This window comes from Lagopus muta, chromosome 6 (genome assembly GCF_023343835.1).
Source record: "Lagopus muta isolate bLagMut1 chromosome 6, bLagMut1 primary, whole genome shotgun sequence".
Taxonomy (NCBI): Eukaryota; Metazoa; Chordata; class Aves; order Galliformes; family Phasianidae; genus Lagopus; species Lagopus muta.
The window spans coordinates 21625624-21650804 of record NC_064438.1 but is presented as its reverse complement, the minus strand read 5'-3'; the positions used below and the strand labels follow the sequence as shown (position 1 = coordinate 21650804).

The 25181-nt window shown below is 39.2% G+C and overlaps 1 protein-coding gene across 2 annotated transcripts in view; it reads right to left on the bottom strand.

Annotated features, from left to right (window-relative positions):
• Positions 1-3898: 3898 nt before the first annotated feature.
• The window catches only part of EXT2 (exostosin glycosyltransferase 2), a 72760-nt gene continuing 51477 nt past the window's right edge, over positions 3899-25181 (bottom strand). For both annotated transcript variants that reach the window (XM_048948470.1, XM_048948469.1), the window contains exons 10-14: positions 21383-21549; positions 14460-14603; positions 13783-13911; positions 10839-10921; positions 3899-5215 (exon numbers count right to left, since the gene is read on the bottom strand). In XM_048948470.1, coding sequence (XP_048804427.1) covers positions 5077-5215; positions 10839-10921; positions 13783-13911; positions 14460-14603; positions 21383-21549 — 662 coding nt within the window. In that variant the 3' untranslated portion in view covers positions 3899-5076. The remainder of the gene's footprint in view (positions 5216-10838; positions 10922-13782; positions 13912-14459; positions 14604-21382; positions 21550-25181) is intronic.

Here is a 25181-nt window from a genome sequence, read left to right as displayed (position 1 = left end):
TCACATCTGCCTGTCAAATGATCCAGCTTTCATCTTTTTCCAACCCTCCAACCAACTGATATTTAGGCTACAAATCCAACAGATGATATCATAATTCTTCTAGTATTTTCTTATAATTCTGCAGAAATAGTCACAACACCAATTATTTCTCTTTACAGATACTTTATTCCCACATGCCCATCTTACCTGCTGTCTTTCCTGTTCACACAGCCTAGTACTGAGCACTGATTCAAGATTATAGCCTTAATGAAACCATGACCAAGTTGCATTGATCTTAGACTACAGTTATTGTAGAGCTGTTATTCTAGACTGAACAGGAACACTTCCTATTTAGGCAAGAAAACAGGCAAGTGGAACAAGTAAGAGAAATTTGAAGTGGAATTACTGGATCCTTTTCCAGACAAATGAAAACAGCAAATAGGCAACTTTGCAGGGAATAACTTTGAGCTGTGCTGTCTGTTTTCAGTCGGAAAACTCCCTGTGTTCTGCTAGCTCCACGCCACTCCACTTAATTGCATCAATTGTCACTGTTATCCTTTAATGGGAAACATAACTCACGTTCAAAGCAACCATGAGAAGCTGCAGACAGGGGAATCCTGAAGATCAGCAGAGGTGGGACTGCATTACAGCCTTTTCCATCAGGCTGAAATTACACAGAGTGCAGCAGGAATGTCTCTAAATGGCTTTAAGCCAGAACAGGCTGAAGCATGCTGACACTCTAAGTCAAGGCTAGCAGTCCACTACCTTGGTATTGAGCTACTCAAAACTCTAAACAAACATCCCAGACACTGTAGCAAATTTGCTAAAACAGAGGCTTAGGATACTGGTGTTCAACTCTGTTTTTACCCACACAACCTCCTAAGGCCATGGGTACACAACAGCTTCTCTCCATTTGCTTATCTACAATACTAAGATACTGGTCTTATTCAAGCAGGAGGAGCGCAATGCTCCACTTGTCGTTCTGCTCATACAGCAGTGATGTGCATCGCAGAAACAGCTTGCTTACACCGTGTATTTGTATGCTCACAACAGCATGAGATACAACCAAAACACTTTCAACTCATCAGTAAACCAGAAGGTTTCTATTTCTGCTAAGCAAATGCACGTCTCCATGTATACCAAGGTTTGCAAGAGGGTTGAAGTGACCACGTGCTCACAGGATAACTTTCAGGTGCTACAGAAAGACACAAGGTCAGAAACACATTTTCTGAACCTAATAGTTAAAAAAAGAAGTCAATATAGGTGGAATACTGTTTAGTATTTACTCTGCTCTTCTCAACTTTTCAAAGGCAGTTAGCAATTGGACCATCTCAGTTTCCAGCACACATTTCTTCTATAATGGCTTTGCAGAACTTTCTTTTTCCTTGCTCTGAGTACATGGCAGAGATTCTATGACAGCAAGAACTACCTGTACAGCACAGATGGAGCTAAACTTGTTTACAGACAAATTAGCGTGCTTTGCAGTAGCTCCAGCAAAATTTTAACATGTGAATCATTAAGAATTGTGAAGAAATTCATACTCACTCAGTCTTATCTCTGGCTAAGGCATTTAAAATCCTTCCTCTCATTGGTACTGTCAATTTGTTTTTCTTTCTTGTGCTGTAGTCTTGTTATGACAGTAGCTTCCATGTGAAAGGGCTGAACAGGAGACTTATGCGGTACTAATTAACCATTCTGAGATTCTTCCTGATCAAAACATGTTTTACCTGTTGTAAGTATGCAAGTTACAAGACACTCATTATGGAGCTTCCAATACAGGGAAGAACTAGTTGCTGCAGTAAGGCAACTAGTGTTTGAACTGCACCACCAGAAACAAGATAGGCAGCAGGACATCCAAGAGCAGGAGATGGCAAAAGAGAACAATGCATGTTAGGGCTTGAATTGGCACGTCCTGCAACGAGTCAGTGTGGCTGTGAGGAAGGAAAGAGTCCATACAGCACATGGAGAGCTGGTGATGCTACACATATACTCTTAAGACTTACCATGACTAGGAGGGCACACGGGGTTGTCCATCATACCCCCCTCTACGCACAGGTAGGAGGGGTGTTTCATTCATAGGCCATTTTGCACTATGCTCAATACAGAATGTGATGGAACAAAGTGCTGCTACCACACCAGTGGATTCCACCATTATGATGATTCAGTCAAAGCTCTATTCTTGAAATCACAACTCTTCGAAATTTGCTGTCTCTCTTCACGAAAGGAGAAAGGGTCTGTTCCCTATTTCTTTAAGATAAATGCTACTGTCAAATCTTGGCAGAAAATAAGAGTAACAATGATTTGTTCAAAGAAGGTGACGGGGATATATTCATGCAGAGCAAACTTCTGCTTCAAAGAACCATCCATTCTGCTTATGGGCAAGACAAAATACCAACAGGTCTTGATGACATACATGGTGGAAATTCAAGTTCAACATAGACCTGTGTAGCAAATTAGCTCAGCACTGCAATTCTCCATTGTAAATGCATTCATACTTCCTTATGAATACCAGTGCAGCTCTGAAAGTGAAATACAACAAATGCTCCTTGGATTTACCTTTTAATATATCAATATTAAACTCTTTTGATAAAATATATACAATGAAAAGTTAACAGTGATCTTAATTTAATGACTAGCAATAAAACCATTCCAGTTATGTAGGTACATCTTACCTTTATAGTTTTAGCATCAAGAACAATAAAACAATTAGAAATGAAATGAGGAAGTAGGTAATTTTACACCTTTTTTTTTGTCTTCGGTCAATTGCCCAATTTTTTCCATGGCATCAGCAGAGAAAAACTACCATTTAAGTGAGATAGAGTTACTGGGCATTTCGAGGACAGAGAATCCACTCTGACACTCTGGGATGCAGACACAAATACCTGCTGCCTTTTAACAGACCTGAGACCATAGACCAGTTTAGAAGGGTTGGTTAAGTTGTCCCCACCCAAAAATATTTGACCAACCAGCTGAAATCCTCCATGTCTTTTTACACTTTGAGCAAAATGTGTAATATTGGCATTCCTTAAGAAAAACCAAAAAATCACAGCTTCACAACTCTGTACAATGTGCAGTTACACTGCTAAGCTGAGATCCAAGCCCCAAAAGAAAGACTAAAATTCAAGTGACCACTACACTGTCACAGCCACCCTTTTGAAGAAAATTTCTCAGAGGAAATATGCTGTTATCTCTTGATGCTCAAGCACCATGACATAAACAGACAGAAAGATGCAGAAAGAAACTTCAGAACACACAAGACTGCAAAGAAGAAATAGAGAACAACAGACATTCCTATATCTTGTGATACCCACTGTGCAGCAGCAGATGTTGTCACTGCTAAAGCTATCCTCCTAACTCCCTAACATCCCTCTCACAGCAAGTCAGGAATGAAACAAAGACTACAGTGAAAAACATTTACTAGTAATTAAACGTTCCCAGAGATTTGGACGATGCAGTTTACAGGCACGTCCCAGCAGAGTTATGAAGTGAAGCATCCCCTCAGAGCTATTGTTCCAATATGATTTTCATTCACAGCATATCCACTGCGTTGGGCAATAAGATAAGTCTTAGTGGGGGTGAGACAAATAGGAGCAGATGTTTCCTGTTTCTTGCCTGACTTTCATTTGGTTTCTGTCATTGCTGCCTACCCAGCTTAGGAGAGGGGGTGAACTGTGATGCCTAACACTTGTCCTATTGTTTGAGGTTTGGCAAAATCTGAGAAATAAGGTTGTTCACAGTGGAATGGAAAAATGGCCCAAAGAGTAGGCTAACCCTGTAACTGGCAGCAGTGGACATTTCAAAAAAACAGTTAAATCACCCTTATCTGCTAACAGACATTTTATCTGTGGAGCTGGAAAAGAGATTCTTTTCTCAGCCCAACTTGAGATTATCCTTAATATCAAAGGACAAGAGGCAATAGTCCAGGCAATTTTATTTCTAACTTTACTGAATTTAGTTTTCTAATTCAAGTTAATTTCAGTGTTGAGAAATATTGCCAAGGCTTGCAAGAAATGTAAGGGATCTCCAAAGCTCTATATTTCAATGGCAGCCTGCAGCAATGGGTTCCTTAGTTAAATTACAAACTAAGATCCAGCAGTTTTTTTCCAGCAGGTTACAGTGTGCATTAATAGTACCTTGCACATGCACATAACCCTGCACATTAAAGCTGTGAGTGAGAATTTCTGAAAATTGAAGTGGTTTACAAATCAGTATTAAAACAGACTGTTTGCTGAAGAGAATCCAAACATTAAACCTTTACTTTATAGCTGCTGTTGCAACATACGACCATGATGTAAAATTGTTACCTGGTTGCTCTGCTGAATAATGAAAAACAAACATAGAGAAAGACACGTTTCTTTCTGTACAATACAACTAGTTTTGACATAGACTCCCAGTCTCTTGCATTGATGCAGCAGAAAACCTGAGATTTATGCAGAAAGGAAGGCTACAGCAAGTGGAGTTGTATCCTGCAGCTCTCTGCATTAACGACCATCCTGCTGCATGCCTCAATTTGCATAAAAAAGAAAATGCTTTTTTAAACCACGTAGCAAAATTCTGATTTTTGTTGTTGACATTGTAAAAGAAATAAACATTTGTCCCACTAACCAGAAAAAAAATGTTTGTTACGTAGGTATGTAAGACCAAAATTAAGCAGAAGTCCACCAACCACCCAGAAAATAGGCTCTCCCAAAAAAGCACCACACATGCAGAGACAGTTGCTTCAGATGGATGGATGCTTACAAACCAGAGGGCCATAGCACACTGAATTGAAGAAGACAGTCACACCACAGAGAGAAACTCAGTTTTATTCTCCCAGGTGCACAGCCTCCTTTGCTGTTTGTTTGACAGTTCTGATAGGACTTGTCAATAGATTCAATCCTCTACGAGCAACAGAGAAGGAGTTGTCCAGCTTTCCACTACATCTTAGTGCAATATAAAAGGAGGACAGTGCACCAGAATACATTAATTGCCATCTCCCTCAGATGTAACCCACTCTCTAGCTTTTTTTTTTCCTTTTCCTTCTTTCAGAGCCCTATATTCTTCTTAGTACCTCTTCTGCTGGTGTTTTCAGTGCTCAGGTTTGTCACACAGCTGCCTTTACAAGCTGCCGATATTGGGAAAGCTCTTCAGTTTCTCAGGAAAGTCATCTTTATACAGAACAGGATCAGCACGGTGCTCCACCACTTTCAGAGGCATGGTCCCAAAGACAGAGGCAAACTTATTGATGCATTCAGATCTGGTAAAAGGGAAAGCAGTGTGATTAAGAACCGCAACAACCAGGCTGGTTACCAGCTCCCACACCAACATAACTTGTAGAAAAATAACTCGGTAACCTTCCCTCATGTGTTTGGAAGTATTTTAGCCATGTTGGCTATCAGTTCTCTCATCACAGAGAGAACTGAAGAGAAGTTGGTGTTTTTTGATTTATCCATTTAATCACAGAGAAGAGCAAGGGGATGCCGGCAGCAGCACATGTGCACATGGAGGTCAAAGCTTCCCCTTTCCCTCCCCCTAGAATTCCAGTCATTCTTCAAGCAATGTACATGCTGTAAACCAGAACAGATTAACTGCCAACATGTCTCTTAAAGGGCCACTATTGGGTTGGTTTGGCTCCTAACGAGAGTTTTGCAAAAAAAACAAGTCTCCCTGAAAATGAATTTCTACAAAAAAATCTCATTTTTTTCAGACTTCTTCAGAAGCTTCCCAGAAAAATAAGCATGCTGTATTCTATATGTGGCATTGATACATATACTGCAACTCAAAGGTAAAGCTGAATAAAAACTAAAACAAAATCAACTAGCTTATTTTCCTTGTCTAAATAATGACATTGAGCAGTGAGGCACCACATTAGCACAAAGGAGATCAGATCACTGACAATACTTCCAGTTTTAACAATTTTAGGTGTCAGTAATGCTGTGAAAGGGAGCAGCCATGTGTTCCAAAAGCCAAGCAAACAGATGTTTAACCTTACAGTGCTCCTTTAGCTGTTTCACTGAAAGACGTGCTACCTGTGGCAGCAAGGCAAGGAAAACGTGGCTAATCTCACCTCAGTCGGCACTCAGCTAACATTACCTGCCTACTTCATAATGAAGCTCTTAAAAAATTCAGACAATTAGAACCATGATGACAGTCCCCAAGATGTAATACTACAACAACATTTCTGCTGCCGTTCGGAAACGAAGAGAGAGGAGTGCTCTGATTCAGCTGGAGAGGCTGCTGTGCTGCAGGCATCCTGGAGCAGGCCTCTCTCTCTGGAATCACTGCTTTCCCTTCCCGACCCCTTCGGAGGGTTAGGGGGTCACGATGGCTCCGAGATCACTTTCTTGAGCAGACCCAGTCAATCACACCAACTGAGTGTGACAGTTTTGTGATGGAGACTGCTCAACACTGATCCAAACACTCTTTTGAAGTAGATTGGGACAGCAAAAATGCTTTTCAAAATTAATTCCTCTGCCTCTCAGCCATTCCATGGCTCTCTCCTTAGCTAGAGCAAATGACTGAAAAACACAGAGTTCAAGTTGTTGAAGAGCTACATCTCCACACAGCTATTTTTAATCTCCTCCCTGGCCTGAGTCAGAAAACGACGTAATGGGCGACACATGAATAAAACACTTAATACAAACAAATACAGATATTTCCCTTTCTGCTATCTTCTTGTGTCCTCACACTTCTTCCTACTCTACCTCTGGGTTCAAATCCTTGTGCTAAGAAATAACCAAAAAGGAGCTCAGAGAGGAAGAGGAAACCATGCAGTGGCAAACTGCAGTCAAAGTTGTTTCATAACAGGAAAGCCCAGACTTCACAGGCTAGGAGGTAGATGTGCATATGAGAAGCCTGCACAGCTGCTGTGCCTCACTGGTTTCTGGAATACAAGGCCTTTTACTTCTACTCCACTGGTTCAAATCTGCCTCTGCCAAAAATGACTGAAAGACATTGTAATGTAACAGCTGCTTGGTGGCCTGTGTGAAATGAATTAGTTATCTCAGCCTGCTGCCAGGTTGGCAGGTGTCCATGTCACAGCCAACATTGTCACAGGCGGAACTAAGCAGCATCCTCCGAGCAGAACATAAAACCAATTAGACAGTGGAGATCCAACTGTTCTCTTCTCCCAGAGGTCACAAAACTAAATTGAATTTGAGGTCTTGGAGAAATACTAAGATGGACACCCTCTACAGCCAAAATCATTTCATGGTAAGACCAGGCATACCAGTACAACATCTTTCACCAATGAGAAATCAACACTTGGTTGTTAAAGAAATGTTAAAATGAAAAAATGGCAAAATAACTACATTCTAATCAGAAAAGTTAGTCCTCAAGAAACATCAAACTCAAATAGCAGAGGCAGTTTTTTGGGTGGAAGAAATGTCGCACGCAAACCACAACATGTGTTTGAAGGAAAGTTGCCTCTTTCAAGAAAAATTCATCTCCTTCACTGAACTAAACCACTTGAATGCTCAAGTATTTGCCACTTTCAGATAATATAAAACAGAAAGGACATCTAGCACATTAAACATTCAGAAACAGGAAGCCAAAAAACATAACATGTTGTCTTATATGGAGTGTAGGTGTTTTTCTTGGCTGTGTTGTTAGCTCTGCAAATTCACACTAACAGAAGCATCTTTTCTTCCCACAATTATTCATTTTTCCCTTGCTCTGCTGACAAGGTGCAGTTGCACTCAACAAGGAATTCAGTTAGTGTGAACCAAGAAACTGGGAGCCCTGTTGTCCCTGTCAGACTGGATCAACTTCGTACCTGTTAAGGTCTCCCAGCTTCCTCAACTTCGCAACTCAAACATTTTTGGTGAGGGTAACTCCACAGCCACACTCTTTGGGTCTACTATCTGCTCAGTTTGCCTCTTGAGGGAACGTTGTACTATTTTGACTTCAATAAATAGAACACCACAGTCATCTTTGCTGCAGAAGCACCTCAACTCTTTGCTACATTTACTGTACATACAGTTACCATCCAAGCTGCATTTTATAAAGTTCTTAATTTTTTTTGAAAACCAGGTGCAAAGATGCTAAATGCAGAAAATTTGTTGCTGTTTAAACAGCACCTGTACGTACAGGGATTAAAAGATCTTTCTAAAGCTTCTTCTTCGATCTGATGTAGAGGCCAACCTAGGGCAAGCAGGTGACTTGTTGTTCAAAGCTTTCTTGAGCTAAAGTATTTTAATGATGGAGCTCAATAACCCTGTGGTCTGAAGTCTTTTATTTATTGCAGAGAAATTACATAGCAGGAAGAATAGCTGTGTTGCCTTTCCAGTTATTCACTGTTAACAGCCATCTGTATTAGTGGAAAGAAAAAAAATAAAAAAAGAGAAAGTTCATCTGTTGTCATCTTTCCTTTGTCTCTGCTGGGAGCGACAAAGCACTCAACAGAACCGACCTTCCTGGACAGATCTCCACAACTAAAATCTCAGCCCTTTCTTCACTTACAAAACAATCACCAGGCAGTTGCTGTGCATCTCTTGCTATTTCAGAAACAAAAACCCATTTGTTTCACAAACAGCAGGATGATCCCTGGATATCTGGGCAAGAAACTAGCTCAGGCTACTCACAATCTGTGCATGATAATAAACAAGAGCCAGGCATTTGGAGAAGCTGCAAGTGAAGCTGATAACTGCTCTTTGCCTGATGCCCCAGGCATTGTTCTGGGTATCCAACATTGTAATGTACCAACTTATTGTTTCATAATATGACAAGTATTCCCTGACACATATACCTTCTCCATTTACCCTCTCAACTAATAGCAGAAATAACATATTTATATGAACATTACTCAGGAAATAAGCTATTAGGAAAATTTGCTTTAGAAGTCACTACCATTTTTATGCACTTTAAATGAAGAGTTAGCGTAGAAGATGAAAGAAAAATATAAGAAAAAAAGGAAAAAAAAAATTTCAAATTTTCGAATAACTTGCACAAATTGAAGGCAGGTAAAAATAGCAATATGGGATGAAAAGCTGCTAGGTGTAGCGTGTGCTCTTGGAATTATGATTTTCACAATGAAGCATGAATACATAAACCGTATACCACCAGCTTTCTCCTGCACCCAGACCCCATGGCAGTATTTGCACCTTTGAAAGGACGAATAAAACATGTGGTTGTGCAGTCAGTGTAACATTTCAGTTACATCTCAGTTACTGTCACTGTCAGAAACTACGGTGGAGAAGCAATGCAACAGTTTAAACATGGTCTGGATAAACTGTCAAAGATACTTTACTTTGAGAACACAAGAATTGCCGGAGACATGGAAAAATGACCTTTACCCTGCATCATAATGCACTCTGAGGAAAGATCGCTTTTTCATCTTCTGTTTTTATAGTGCTAACCTTAATGAGAACCTACTTCATGACTGAAATTCCTACACACTGTTGTAATGCTAATAGCATGATCATAAGAAAGCTTACCTGGGTTCTGGGAGTCTATTCTGCAAGCCAGCACAGAACAGCTAGATAAATGACATCCTCCTGTTCTTCTTTCAGCTAACATTTAAGAGCCTCCTGATCCTTTCTAAAGGAGTCCACTGCAGAATAATGTTTACTATCTCCACGGGTACCTTTTACAACTGACTTCCAGATTTTTATTTTTCATTTTTTTAAGCTAGCCTTATTATACATCCAGTCCAAATATCTAGGCACTAACTGTGGTAGTTACAGTCTTCAGTGCCTGGCACCACACTTGGTTATTAACCAGCCAAACTATGTTTGTACTTGTGTGCACTGTGCAATGCGTGTTTATACATTAAACAGATGCATGCATATACTCTTCATACAAATAGGCCTCCAGCCTACTAACCAGTTTTACATTAGTTCACTGGACACATTTCAATATGTATCAATTCTATATCCATGACAAGTAGAATAAACTACTTGTTTCACAAAGAGCAGGATGGTCCCTGGATATCAGCACACGTAACTAGCTCAGCCTATCTGCTCACAATTCCCCCAGCAATTGTATGGCTGCACAAAATTTTTCCACAAAGCTTGTGGAGGAGATGCTACAGGCTAAGAAGCTTGAGGGGAAAAGCCTTTGTCAGCTGCTGGTTAATTTTACCTCATAATAATTAATGTACATCTATTCTCAGCTCTTTTCAAACAGCAACTCAAAGAGCTTTGTGAAAGGGAGCAATGTTTTCCTTATTTCAAGTATTTAGTAGCCAGTGTAGAGGGAAACTTAGTGCTTGGCCGTGGTTAGGAAGCCATTTTACTATAAAGAGAGAAATGGAACTCTTACAGTTATCCAACTTACAGTATTTCACTAAGCATTCGCTGCCCTTTGCAAACACATACTTCATTTCAAAATAAAATTCTCACAAAATATAATATTACTGCCATTGTTAGAAAACACCACATGCAATTGTGCAGACAAATGCCTTTCATTAATGGAAACAATGCAATTCAGAAAGATAATGTACAAACAACAATGCAAATAACATTATTAGCAATTTATATCCTTGTTAGTCAACCATTCTTCAGTAAGCAAGCAAACTGGCTGGATTAAAAAAAAAAACACCTCATATTCATTACTGCTCCATGATACAATTACATTCCCTGACAAAACAGAAACGTGACATTACTGAAAACACTGCAAACAACCTGTATTTCATATACGACCAATACACTTTACAGCAAATCTGCTAAAAATAGTACCCTTCCTAAGGTTCTTTCTTGCATTACTCCACTTTTCAGTGCCCCATTATCCACTGTGGGAATGACTTATGTTGATCAAATCCAGGAGACATTCTTTAAAAATAGTATTTTACAGAAATACAATCAGCGAGTGTTTTTGATCCTAATTTAATGCAACTTTGGATAAGATTCTAGCAATCAGAGGAATAAAGAGTGGTCACTCACCTTTCCACCATGTGTGTCTGGTCCAGTGATAACCCATCGATTGCTGTGCATTCTGGACATTTGAACTTCTTCCGTGGGGTCACCTGCATAAAGGCATGCCAGATACCATCAAATATCAACAGAAGGGACATTAATCTCCTTGCACAGAGAGCAGTGCAATACTTCTGAACATGCCTGCAGTGTAAACTGAGCTGTCTCATAAAGGGAGGGGGGGAGAGGGGGGGGAATTAAAAAAAAAAAAAAGAAAGAAAAAAAAAGAAAAAAAAGAAAAAAAAGAACCACTCCATTCCCCCATTCAGCTCCATCTGGCCTGGCTGACTGCAAAATTCACAGGGGCCCAATAAAAACGGCTTGGAGGGGTTTTTCCTTCTGTAACTGAAAAGAAGTGGCGATGACAAGCTCCTTAATTCCTGTTTAATGACTGTTTTCTCACTGCCAAGGTCCCTGTATAAACACCATTTGTTCTTGCAGCCATAACAGCGATGAAATATAGCTTCCCATACTTCACCGTAACGTTAATCCAACAGACGCTCTTTTGCTCACTCCAGTTAATAGCTGACTGGCAAACTCTGCAAGGCTCTCCAAATCGCACAGAGGTGCCAAATTACTCTGCTGTGCCCTCATACAGCTCAAAAACTTTTTTCAGCAAAAACGCACGCTTTATCTTCTAAAGACTTTTCTAGGAAATGCAGCCACCAGTCCCAGTAAATGATGATGGACAGAAGGGAAAGCAGACCCTGCTAATTGAAGTAACGCCTGGTGGCCTCTAAATCTCATTCCAGGTTGACACACTTTGAAATGAACGTACAGAGTGAATGTCCAGACTTGAAAACGTGTCGAAACATGTCAGGAAATTAATTCAGGGATAAAAAGTTCATTTAAAGCTGATCTTGCAATTAACATTCTTGCAATTAACATTCCTATAAATCAGCTGTCGCTAGACCAGGACAGAGAGCTGCAGACAGTTGGCTGTTTTTTTCCTTCAGTGACCTCAAATAGTTAAATTGCACGCATGTTGGCTGGTGTGTATGCATATATATAGCTATCATTTAAATTACCTTCTTCATACCTCATCTGGTTGTTCAAAATAACCACCAGAAGCAAATGGTAAAAAAGAATTCTATGTTTCCAGTTAGCATACATTTTTTACTAAAAACAGCCTTTCCTGCTATGGAAGTAGAATCAGGAACCATACCACAGGCAAAGGAGAGAAGAAGATTGAGTAATATTCAAATTTCCTAAGTAAACTAAGAATCACAGAAACTTTTGAGTTGGAAGGGATACTTAAAGGTCATCCAGTGCAACTTCGCTGGAATGAACAGGGACACCGACAGGTAGATTAGGGTGCTCAGAGCCCTGCCCAGCCTGACCTTGAACATCTCCAACGATGGAGCTTCCATCACCTCTCTGGGCAAGCTGTTCCAGTGCCTCACCACCCTTATTGTAGAAAAACTTCTTTATTAAGTCCAATGTAAATCTCCCCTCATTTTGTTTGGAACCATTTCTCCTTGTCCTACCACAGCAGCCCTGCTAAAGATTTTGTCCCCTTTCTTCTTACAGCCCCCCTCTAGATACTGAAAGGCCACTATCAGGTCTCCCCAGAGCCTTCTCTTCTCCAGGCTCCAGACAGCTCTCTCAGCTTGTCCATGCAGAAGGGAGGTGTTCTATCCCTTGGACCATTTTTTCTGGATGTGCTCTAACAGATCCTCAGTACGTACTGAGAGCTCCCCATCTGGACACAGTACTCCAGGTGAGGTCTCACCAGCACAGAGCAGAAATGCGGTATCACCTCCCTCACCCCACTCATCACGCTTCTTTTGTTGTAGCCCAGGATATCACTGGCTTTCTGGGCTGCAAGAGCACATTGCTAACTCATGCCCCACTCACCATCTACCAATACCCCCAAGTCCTTTTCAGCAGAACTATGCTCTATCCTTACATCTCCCAGCCTGTACTGAGAGTGGGGATTGCCATGACCCAGGTGCAAGACTCTGCACTTGGATTTATTGAACCTCATGAAGTTCACTCAGACCCACAGCTCCAGCATGTCTAGGTCTCACTGAATGGCATTCTGTCCCTCAAATGTGTTGCACCATGCAGTTTGGCATCATCCAAGGTGCACTTGATCCCACTGTCAATGTCATTGACGAAGATGTTGAAGAGTACTGGTTTCAGTACTGATCCCTGAGGGACACCACTTGTCACTGATCTTCATCCAGACATTGAGCCATAGACAACATTCTCTGGGAACGATCTCACAATCAGTTCCTCATCCATCAAACAGTCCACCATCAGATCCATATCTTTCTAACACGGAGAGAAGGATTTATGAGGAACCAGTTGAAAAAACAGAAAAGAGTTCTGCTTCTCTGCTCATTTCCATGAGTGCCTGAGCTCAGAGCCTCAGCCTCTTTGTTCTACTGTGAAGGCTGATGCTTTTTTTAATAATCAATCTCAAAGATTAAGTTAGATATAGAGAAAAAATCTTTTACAGTGAGGGTGGTGATGCACAGGAACAGGTTGCCTAGTGATGTCGTTGATGCTCCATCCCCAGAGACTTTCAAGGCAAGACTGATAAGGCCCTGGGCAACCTGATCTAGCTGCGGTGTCCCTGATCACTGCAGAGGAGTTGGACTAGATGGCCTTTAGAGGACTCTTGCAACTCTAAGGATTCCAGGAAGAACCATGTCAAAGGCCTTACTGAAGTTCAGGCTCCTCTCTTGTCCACTGACACAGTTAACACCATCATAAAAAGCATTAAGTTTGGTCGGGCAGAACCTACCCTTGATGCAGCTATGCTGGTTATCCCATATCACCTTCCTCTCTTCTGTTTATCTAGCATAGCTTCCAGGAGGATCTTCTGCATTATCTTCCATGATCTTCATTTACATGAATATGTACATGTTTTTGAACTTTGTAGAGTTAAACTGTGGAAAAGTCTTACCTTAATGACTGATTTGCCAGTGACATTTGCCACTAGGAAATTCATGGCAATATCTTCACAGTTCATATGGGCATCCACCCAATTCTTGATATCTCCAGGCATTTTGTAGGTGTAAAGATAGTTGAAATACTGCAGAACAGATGGAAAAGGAGAAAAGATAATTTTAAATACAGATGCAGTAACTATGAGATACTAAATCTTTCAGTCTCTCAAACAGCAGGCAGCTAAGGATGGATTATGGACAAACTGTGATACCGCCTTCAGCCAAAGACTGCTCTAGCAGATGAGAAACATTTTTGGATATTTTAGGTTCATAATTATTCCATTCCTGAGCAGCACACTGATTCCTGTACAATTAATTGTGGGGTGGCAGTTGTGTGTGTGTTTTCTTTCCTTAAACTCCTAGTTACAAAGCTACATTCATTGCAAAATATGTTATGTTCTTACTGGTCAGGCAAACCAACAACAGTTCTTCTGTATCTTTCTGAAAGTAACAGTTGTTTTTTTTCATAGAAACAAACCAGTTGTTTCTACAACTACACGAAGAGTAGAAGTCTTAGGAAAAGATGGCAACTGGTTTTCTGTTTGTTGCAGAACACTATTATGGCACCACAAGACACAGAATACAGTTAAGGAGTGGTTCATGTTGTATACCATGAGCTGCATGTTACAGATACCTTGTGATAAAATGCTGCCCCAGTGAGCACCATTGAGACTTCATTGGTCCATTCAGATTCATATTTCCATTTGTTCATCTCATGGTCCCAAAGATGCAGTCGACCTGGATATCCAACCAACCTATCTGGGAACTCACGCCAAACCTAAAGAGAACAAGAAGAGAAGAAGAACACTGTAGTAAATTTTCTTGCATAGCAAATATGAATGTCCAGATGAAAATGTCTACTTCTGGGAGGGTGCCAGTACCGTGGGGCAAAGACCATTTCAAATCTCATAAGTCCTAATTCTTGAAATCAGAAGATGACTGGAAAAAGTACAAAAATCCCAGAGTTTGCTCTGGAAGGACCCAGCACTTCAGGGATGCTGTAGTTCAGAGCAAACAACCTCTAAGCCATATGACTTTCTTCTTGTAGAGAAATGCAACCAATTATTCAAAAAGATTTTAACACTAATTAAAACCAAGCACGACTAAAATGGAACTTCTGATGTTAAAATCAGTAGATACGGCTGCAGTCTAACTACTTTCACAGCTGGCTTTGGATCTAACCAACCTGCTTCCTTTAATAGGAATAGGCTTAAAATCAACTTATGTTTTAATATTTCTGGTGTTCTTTAATGGGTGCTTGGATGGATCTACTGCTACATGGAGGGCCTCTTTGCCCTTGACTTGTTCCAAACAGCTGGATACAATCAAAATACCATCCTTGTCACTTCATACATTATTTTGAAGCTGACTACAGGATCAAACACAGTAGACAAGAACAAGGAGAAGGGCATCATTAATGCAACCTCAGTTCTCTACACTTCTGGCCACATTAAATAATGGATAATTTTTGCATAAGAAAAAAGAGAGAAAGGATTATGATTGTTAAGAGGAGTCTGAATGCTGATTGCTTGCTAAATACACTGCATGCCTTTTAATAATCAATAGCAGAGTCAATATTTATCTGCATTATTTGTAGACGAATTATTCAAAACATGTCCTTTATTTTGATCCAAAGAACTGCTAGATTTGTTGGGAAAATGTGTGTCTGGACTCTTCAACACTCAGTGTTAAGCCACAAGAGTTTCTGTTTCAGATTGGTAATGCGTAAGTAAACAAACACATATCCAAATTTCACTGAGTATGCCAGATCAACAGCAACAATTCCCAAGAGTCACTTTACATGCAAATTTTTTTTTCTCTGAACAAAACACCAAGAAACCCTACAGTTGAATTTGCGGTAGAGAAAGCGTCATCTGGAATTCCACAATACTGCAAACCTAACTTTGCCAGCACAGTTCACTGAGGGCACTTGCCATGTGCCACTATGTTTCAGCTAGAAGCCTGGATTGTATAGGACTCTGTGCAAGCGTATCCAGTCAAAGCAACACAATAATCAGCATTAATTTACTGCTTCTGTATCTATGTTTCTATGCTTCTGCATTAATATATACCTTTTCATCTGCACATCTCAACACATTTTTATTGCTGTCAGTTAATATAGCTTCAGAATCCCGTGATGAGAGAGGTTATTATTTCAAACATACAGATGAGGAAACCTGCCAAAAAATTGCATGGGAAACAAGAATGGGAACCAGATCTTCTGACTCTCTGTCTTGTACTTTAACCAGAAATCAATCTTTCTGGACAGTTCTAGGGCACAGGTACTGGGACAGTATTTAGATAGGACAATCATCTAACAGATGGCTCTTAAAAGCAGAGACGATTTGGAACTCATGAAACATTGTTATGTTGTAATGAATCGTTGCCACCAACTAATCATAAACCAAGAAACAAAAATAAGAAAGAAATCCAGAGAAGACAGTGAGGACTTGAGATACCTATTGTGACAAGACATGACACTAACAAAGAGCAAAAAGACAAAGGTATAGCCACTCTCTTTTTTGAGATTTTATTCCTTACTCTCTAGGTCTAAAAATTTAATGGTTATATTTTGCTGGTTTTATTATTATTGATTTACTGTTAAAACCCTCATTTCACAGCTGTTAGAAGACACCACCACCAAAGCTACTGAGGATCAGCAAAGAATTTGACAGAACACTACAGATCTGTACCACACCGGGCTAAGAATCCTCGTAAAGGGAATGACACGCATATTAAATGCAGCTGAAGGAAAGATTAAACTCAGCTACTGCTCCCCAAGGGACTTCAGTGCCTTCACAACACTCAACAGCAGATTCATACTCTTTCCAGTTTTAGCTCTCAGTGTCATCTCAAAGAGTCCAAACAACATAAAATAAAAGCCGATAAAATGCATGTTACTAATACAGATTCCTTTGTATCACCATAAAGCTCAACATTACCCCAGCTCTGGCCTCTGAAAATTGTCAGTTTGATGCACTTTAAAATAACTTAGTTGTATTAAACAAAGATTCCTTTTAAAAGTAATGCTATCTAAGTCAGTGGAAAAGCTTGGCTTCTTCTTAATGCTCATCACTGGCTCATTCAAAGCTAACTCTGGGAAAGGCTCCAAATAGCTGCATCCAGCTCACTGCCCAAACCCATACAAATGTTTTGTGCCAAAATTATTATGTACGGCTACTGCTTATAAGAAAGCTTTCAGAATAGGAAAAGTGGTAATTTTTCTTATACTACTCCCTTTTTTGCAGTCAATTTTCTTGTTTGATGGTTGCCTATAAATTTTTAGTCTGTTAGGAATACATTCCATGGCAGACAGTGATCTTATTAGCTTTCACAGGCTAAAGAAGGATGGCTTGAGTTAATACTGCTAAGGGACACAGCCAGGGAAGAACATATTGCCAAGTGAAGAGGAGGTATACTTCTTTGCAGACAGTGCTATTCAAAGACTCTGCTGGACAACAGCAAAATTAAATATTTTTGGATGAACCATCTCCCAGATTAAAAAAAAAAAACAACAAACAATAACAAAAAAAACCTAATTGAAATTCTTAAATTTTCTAGTTGTATAAACTGAACACAGCCACTGTTTCCAACGCTACCCAGCAACACTTTAAGAATGGAACACTGGCTATCCTCCACAATTTAAAGAAAAATTGAGCTCTGAGACAGATAAGATCACTGAACGGTTTTGAACTAAAAGAGGGGTGATCCAGGTTAGATGTCAGGGGAAATTTTTCAGTCAGAGGGCTGTGAGGCCCTGGCTCTGCTGCCCAGAGAGCTGTGGGTGCCCCATTCCTGGAGGTGCTTTAGGCCAGGCTGGATGCAGCCCTAGGCAGCCTAACTTAGTGGTTGGCAAACTTTCTCGTGGAAGGGGGTTGGAACTGGATGATCTTTGAGGTCCATTCAATGATTCTACTTACAGTAGGCAAAAAGTTTCCAACAACAACAACAAAAAAAAACAGAAATGTAGTAATGCACTAAACTATTTTCTCTACAAGGAAAATGCACTCAACAATCCCAATTTTTAAAAGATTTTTTTTTTTTTTTAATATTGTTTTAATAAAAATACTTCGTAAGGATACCGAACAATAACTTTGTAACTACCTAATAAGATATCTTCATGAACTTCGTACTTGGAAGCCATTATCCCCTTTTTCAGATTGACATAAATGCCAGCAATCTGCCCTGGGGCCAGCTGAGGCTCAGAGGTGGGAATACTAGAATGCATGCTCTCAGTCTCTCATTCAAACACCAAACACTTTAGGAGCAGCCAACAATTCTGCTTTAATTTTTTAGGATTACGATATTTTACATATTTGCTCCTTTTCTTGGCTCTCTGATACTCTCTCTGTGAAAAACAAAGATTGGTAATTATGAAAAATGATCCAGCCCCAGCAGATTATTTCCAGTGCCTCAAGCCATGTCTGTGATTTCACTATGTAACGTACAGAAGTAGTCTTTTTTCATAAGTCAGAACGTCCTGAGTATTCTTATGCTACTTTAATGCAGCAGCACACAGGGACTATTTTTCTGCTTGCTCCAATAGATTTACGCTCTGCAATAAATCACTGTACCATAATAGCTCACTTTTAACAAGTAAAAAATGTCTGACACTTTGAGTGTTACTATAATTTTTTATGGCTGAAAGTGTACCGAGATCAAAGCTTCTGGTTTTTTTTAGGCTTGCCCTGTACATTCAGACAAGTCTGTGACAGAGAGGGTTTGGCCATATGTTTAAATGTAAGGTCTAAGGATGTCAGGAGGAGAAGAGAAAATTACAAAATGTCACGTTTCCAACCCTTCTTGTAACCAAAGCAGAAGCAGAAAAACTTTTAAAAGAAAACTTTCTAGTAACATTATATGCTGCTACTGTTCCCTCTGGATTCTGCTGCAAATGAGTCAAGAGTCTGAGAGATACTTTTCTGGTAACACACATAAACAGATAAATAAATTATCACAGGCTGAGGACAATTCAAACATCTGGGAGCCAGCTCAGGCTTGTCAAACAAGTCACAGACACTCAGGGACAGGAAAGATCAATCTTCAGCCCCCGATTTCTGTGCCAGAGAGTAGGAACTACATCACTCACCCTTCTTAAGAGGAAAACTGTATATTTATAAAATAATCCACTGTGCTTCTGTATTCAAAGACATTTTTACTCATTTATTTTACGGGGGAGGGGGGAGGAAGCAATCTCAAAATGTAAGAGTTTAAGCTTCCCATGGGTTTGTCTCGACTATCAATAAGACATTTCAATTTTCCATCTACGTGGCTGTGTACTAAGATAAATTCTCAAAATTAAAAAGGAATAAGATTTATAATAAAAAAGTTTTTATTCTGCCAGTGTAAGCAATTACGTGTCCAAGCAGACACCAAACACAAGGCCTGTTGCTCGGGCAGTGCCTGCAGCCAACAGGTCAACAAATCGGCCAGCACAGCCCAGCAGTCAGGTCCAGGGACGTAGCTGTCACCTTGTCACACTGGCCACAGGGCAATTCACTTCAACTTTCTCTGCCTCATCTTTTTGCAAGAGGATAACACTTTCCTGCTTAAGGCACCAGACTCAACATATACGAAGTCACAGATATTCTCGTTAGAGGATGTTCTAATTAATGTTTCAGACACCTGAGCATCACAGTACTAATTCATTACTTCTGGCTGACACAACTGTAACTCAGCTGCAGTGGTGCAGTTGAAAATTCTGCTTCAAAGCCCTCCAAACCTGTTTTGCCAGTAGTAGAGATTCATTTGTAACTACTTACATTGTTGCTTAGGTTTATTCTTATTTACTTCGAGCCAGCTCTAGGAAAATCAAACTGGAAATGGAGCCAGAATTCACACAGCATGCACGTTATGATTTTATTATTTTTTTTATCACACCAGTTCACCCTCAAAGTAGTAGTTAGAAGCACCAACATGGACAAAAGTAAAGTGGCTTGCAGAACTGCCAACACTTCATTGCTTTGCTGCTGTAATGCAGTGCTTAAAATGTTCTGTGGTGTGACCAGAGTAGAAAGAAGAGGCATATGTTGCCGCAAAAAAGCCTCAACTCAGTTGTCTTCCCTTCATTCCATCTTTCAAACTTCATGCACTAACTCATTACTATTAACCTGGCAAGGGAAGTATTTCCTTTCTTGAGACACACAATAGATTAAACCTCTGCCTCCTGTTCCTAACATCTTTGTTATGGTATCAACATACCTGCATTACCACACGCAAATTCCTGAGTCCAGAAACTTGTTGCTTGCTAAGGCTCTTTGACTTGAGAGTGAGAAGCATCTTACCACATAAATATTCACATTGAATACTTCCATCATTTCTGAAAAAATATCTTCTTTTGTTAACAAATGCATTTGAGTATTAGAAATGATACAACTATCACATTTCATTTGCTTTCTGCCCTTTTGGATAGTAGTTTCCATTATTACACTCAACTTACGTAATTGTTTTATGTTCTAGCTCTCATATACAAAGCTCAGTGTTGTTTTGCTCTTGATACTGCAGATACAGGTGTGAATGATATATTCTTAAGCATAACTTACATTCTGTAAAGTTTATGATTTATTCACAGAGCATGTTTGTCTTACACATGTGCAGGACAGTCATGTCGTATTATGGACTGTGTTACATACTCAGAAACTGAAGGCAAAATTTATTCCAGTCAAAGTTTTGCAAGGAAATTAACAGAGTGGCTTTCAGCAAGTGTACTTTTGGACGAACAACTAAAACGTGTCTATGAAGACTTTCACCTCTTCATACTGTTATGGGATTTGGAGAAACCTTCTCTTTGTTGACATCCTCATTACAACAGCAGCTGTTGAAGTTTTGCTATTTCAAGCATATGATACATGTATCTCCTTGACATTCTTCACTTCTTCTTTTCACTGCACTCCACCTTACTTTGGCATGTCCCCAAGAGACATCCTCTGTTCCCAACACTTAATCTCTCAAAATTGTCCTGTCTATCAATGTGATGGAAATGTACCCCTACCAACACAGAAAATGCTGCTTTACAGTAAGGAGGCCAATGAAAAGCAGTTATTTTTGTTTTAAGGTGTATGAATGTTAACAGCTTGATAATGGGACAAGCGAACAAATAATTTATTTTAAGAGACTACATCACAGCAGCCAGCAAGGCAGAGTCCAAAGGTATGGAACTTCAACCCTTGTAATCCCTGCTAAATCTCCTCTGAAATATCTGAAATATTAAGCTACACAGCACTAAAGTCATCATATCAGGAAACTTCTTGAAATTGACTAAATGAATCCTATTCACAGTTTCCAGACCACTTCCATTACAAATCTACACAACGCAAATTAGGCAATGCTTTCTAGAAGCTCTTGGTTTCACTGCGCCAATTACTGAATTTTTTCTGTTAGCGGGCAGTGTTTTCCATGAAGTAATTGCAATCTGTAAAAACACGTCAGAGAGCATTGAAATGCCACAATAAACTGAGATGCAACAAATTGAATCAGCAGTACCCTTCCTTCACTTTAAAAACACCGTGTTGCAATGGACAGTGTAAGAGAAGAGAAAAAAAAACAGAGTTCTCTTACCTCATAGCCAAATTGGAGCTCATCTGAGGTTAGCATAATGATATCATCATCAATAGCCAACACTGCTTCTGTTTCGATCTCATCATAGGGGAAGAAGCGGTTACTGAGTTTGTTTTCTGCAGTCCTAACAACTTTCAGAGGAACACGAATCTTTGGCCAGAGGGAATCTAGAGAAAAGTGTTAGAGGAAATATAATTCAATATGATAACTTACTTCTAAACAAGTCTGCACTTCTACCTTTGTTTCTCTTTATGATCTACTTTGAACTCAAAAATGCAAATATATGAAGGCAAGAGACAAAGAAAAGTCTCTTTTGTCCACTGCAGAGAGCTGCACTAAGCTGTTTGGGGGATAGCTTGCCCCAGACAGCAATCTGAGATAGTTACATAACAAGAATCAGTGAAGCCCCATATTGATTTAGGATGTACAGCAAGAAAACATTTTACTCATCTGCAGCTACTTAACCATTTGAAGAAGCAGTATACAATCACCGGCTGCAGCCCAGTCATAGAGAATGCAAAAAGCAATGTCAGTACAATTAAGTACTCACAAAATTAAATTTTATTTTAATAAATAACGACCTAGATGTACCTAAAATGCTAATCACTGTTAACAATTTAGGAGAAGATCCGTGTGTGTGCGAGTATACTTGAGTAATTTCTTTTATCTTCAAAGTTCTAAGTGACAGTGACAAGTAAGCTAGTAAATGTATGAAGAGCCTTACTGTGCCTGACATCATCTTTACAAGTAGAACATAGCACTAGAGTACAGAGGGATTAAAGACCTCAAGACAAATGGTGTTTTAATTAGTCACAAGAAACTGTAAATATAAAATTCACTCTAGAATGAGTTACATTTCCATTTCTTGCTGTTTTCAAAATGTATCACTTTTAAGGTTGCATTAATGGTCTCTGCAAACTATTAAATACATTGAAAAATTTCATAATCATATTCTATTCCTAAAAAAGCATGACTGGAAGCTTAAGTATAAAGCACCAAGCTAAAGTCAACAAAATAGAATAACTGAATATAAAATATTAATTCTAAATGCACTCATAATCATTTTCCAATACAAAATATAACAGTTTTTATTACAGTTTGATTCATCACAAAAACATCAGCTCATCAAATGGTAGCTTAATAAAAAGATAGACAGCCATCAAGTACAAGAGTGATACGTTGATTTCTTCCTGCTCTCATAGTGAACATTTATTTCAATAAGAGTTTGAAGGAAGAGAGCTTGGGTATGGTAAGAGGAGCCTAAGTATTTTGAAAGGTACTACTGCAGACAAGAGACAGATGAAGACTTGAGTTTCTCTCGCTAGTGAAATGGAGGGGCTGACAGAATGGTATATGAGAAGAAAAAAAAAAGAAAATACATTAAAAGAACTACAAAGAAACTACTAACAGATTTTGTCAGTTGCTCTCTGTGTCAAATCAAAATGTATATAGGTAGGGTCTGCAAGAACTGACACAGGGACTGAAATTTTCATCAGTGGTCTGAAATAAATATAAGGACTGGGGACATGAAAAATAGTGAGTACAATAAGGTCATACAGAGTACTCTGGACCACTTAGTAAATTTAGGTATATTTAAAATAATAATAATAATAATAATAAAAATAATTTAAAAAAAAAAAAAGCTCAACACAAGATTAAACAATTGGAAAGGCAACTTTTTTGGTTTTTTTTCCCCCCTCTAAAAGTAGCTACTGAAAAGAATTAAGAAGTCAGAATGGACAGCGTTCTCAGAGTGATCCTAGGGGAAAATAGACTGATGTAGCTCTTGTATGTGTAGATGGGTAAATAGTAGGAAATGTTGGGGCAAGAGTGGAAGGCAATTAAAAAAAACAAAAATAAATCTGCTTCTGTAAGAGTTCTTAGAAGAATTATCTGAAGAATTAAACAGGAAACACCAAAAATAAATGAACTACAAACTGATACTTCCAATTCCGTAACAACCCAGAATCAGTTCTGTGTCCCAAAAAGGTTCGCCCTGTTTCCACTGTCATCAGGAAGACAGACAGACAGCCATTTTTGGAGAAGAACAAGAGCTGCTTCATTCCAACACGTACAACTACCAAGGAGCAAAGTGTCCACACTCTCCCTGCCAGCAAACCCCTCAGATATAACTGCTTGCCCAATACTCTTCAATAAAACACAGAGCTACATGCTCCTTCAAGACTTTCAAGAGCTGCTTCATTAGGAAAACAAAATCCTCCTTCCAAACCACAACAAGAGTCTTCAAAAGTCAGTTTTTTTCGGAGCTGTTTTTTAGAAGGAAGGATTGGCCCGTGCGGGTGGCCAGAAGAAAAGAGAAGAAATTGATATTTAATGGCAATATTTTAATTCAGTTTCCTATCCTGGGGTTATTCCTGTGAGACTCAAAAAGTGACCATAAAATCTACCTTTATCTGGGTGGTTATGTAGACCATGGCTTCTACCTGACATGCATGTAGCCTCTTGTTGAGTTTTACTCGTGTATTTTTCCTCTAGCAGAAACAGAACATTGCTTTCTTACTGGCTTGCCATACAAAATGCAAGCTGACAGATCTGCTAGACAGTTACAAGTGCCTTACAAAGACATACATCACACCTCAAACTCAGTAGACTGTTTAACATTTGCAAGCTACTTAAAGACCTTAGGCTAATTGCCAGTAATTACCCAATTATCAAGTGTGTATTGATACAGAAGAATTTTAAGTAGCTTGTGAGATCCCCAAGAGATTCCCCTGCCAACTTTTCAGGAGCAATCAGAGCTGTTATAACCATGTATACATATGTACATATTTATTTATAAATACCAAAAACGTGTCTCATTAATAAATGCTAATTAATTTTTTATTTGGGATTGTTTTCTTCCTCTTGTGCTTTCTACACATACGAAGAAAAAAGAAAATGACAACCAAACTGCAACAGATCTTATTTCAGTGCAGGAACACTGTGAAACAAAAATTAAAACCAAAAAGCCAGTGAGAATGGGAAACAATAATTCAGAATATCAAGCAAGCAACAACACTTTAAGCTTTAAGCTCTTTGGAAAATCAGCTGCTTGATAACTTACTAACAGTTATGGCATGTGCATAAAAATATGGCAAAAGAAGGAAAAAAGAAAAAAAAGAAGAAGGTGAAGGTGTAATATAACTGTAATTGGCACGCATCTCAGATGTCAGCAAATCCTGTTAAATCCACATGATTTAGCAAGGTCTTGGAAAGTCTCTCAAAATGACCAATTCTCAAAATGAGGTAAGTTACTCTACAGCAGTTGTGCTTTGAGAAACATAATACAAAGTGTTCAAATTTGAGCTGAAATGAACAGAAAATACCAGCATTTTGGAGCAACTCCGAGGAATACATTAAGGTATCAATTACCCTGCAGTATGCAAAAAGAAAGAAAGGGTCAAAACTACTTGCTGCCTAGAGGCTGATCAGATACTAAATGTTGTACAGAGCTGGATGCATATGGGAGATGTCAAGACACAAAATAACTTGGGCTGCCACTATCCTAAGTACCTGAAGAAGAAGTATCATTACAAAGGATAGCAGGCTTCACTCAGAGATACAAAGTATTTCTAGTTCAAAATTAGCACTGCTACAGGAACTCCAATGTAAGTGTGTAATCAATAAAAAGACAACAGTTTCTTCAAAAGCCAAAGTTTCCGAATTCATCAGGAAGGTTAAATTTGTCTATAATTATCTTAAAAGACACCAAAAGATGAGTGTACTTCTCCTTTGTACACACAGGAGGAATGAGGCATAAGAAGTCTGAGGCAGGGTCTGACACCACACTTTTAACTTT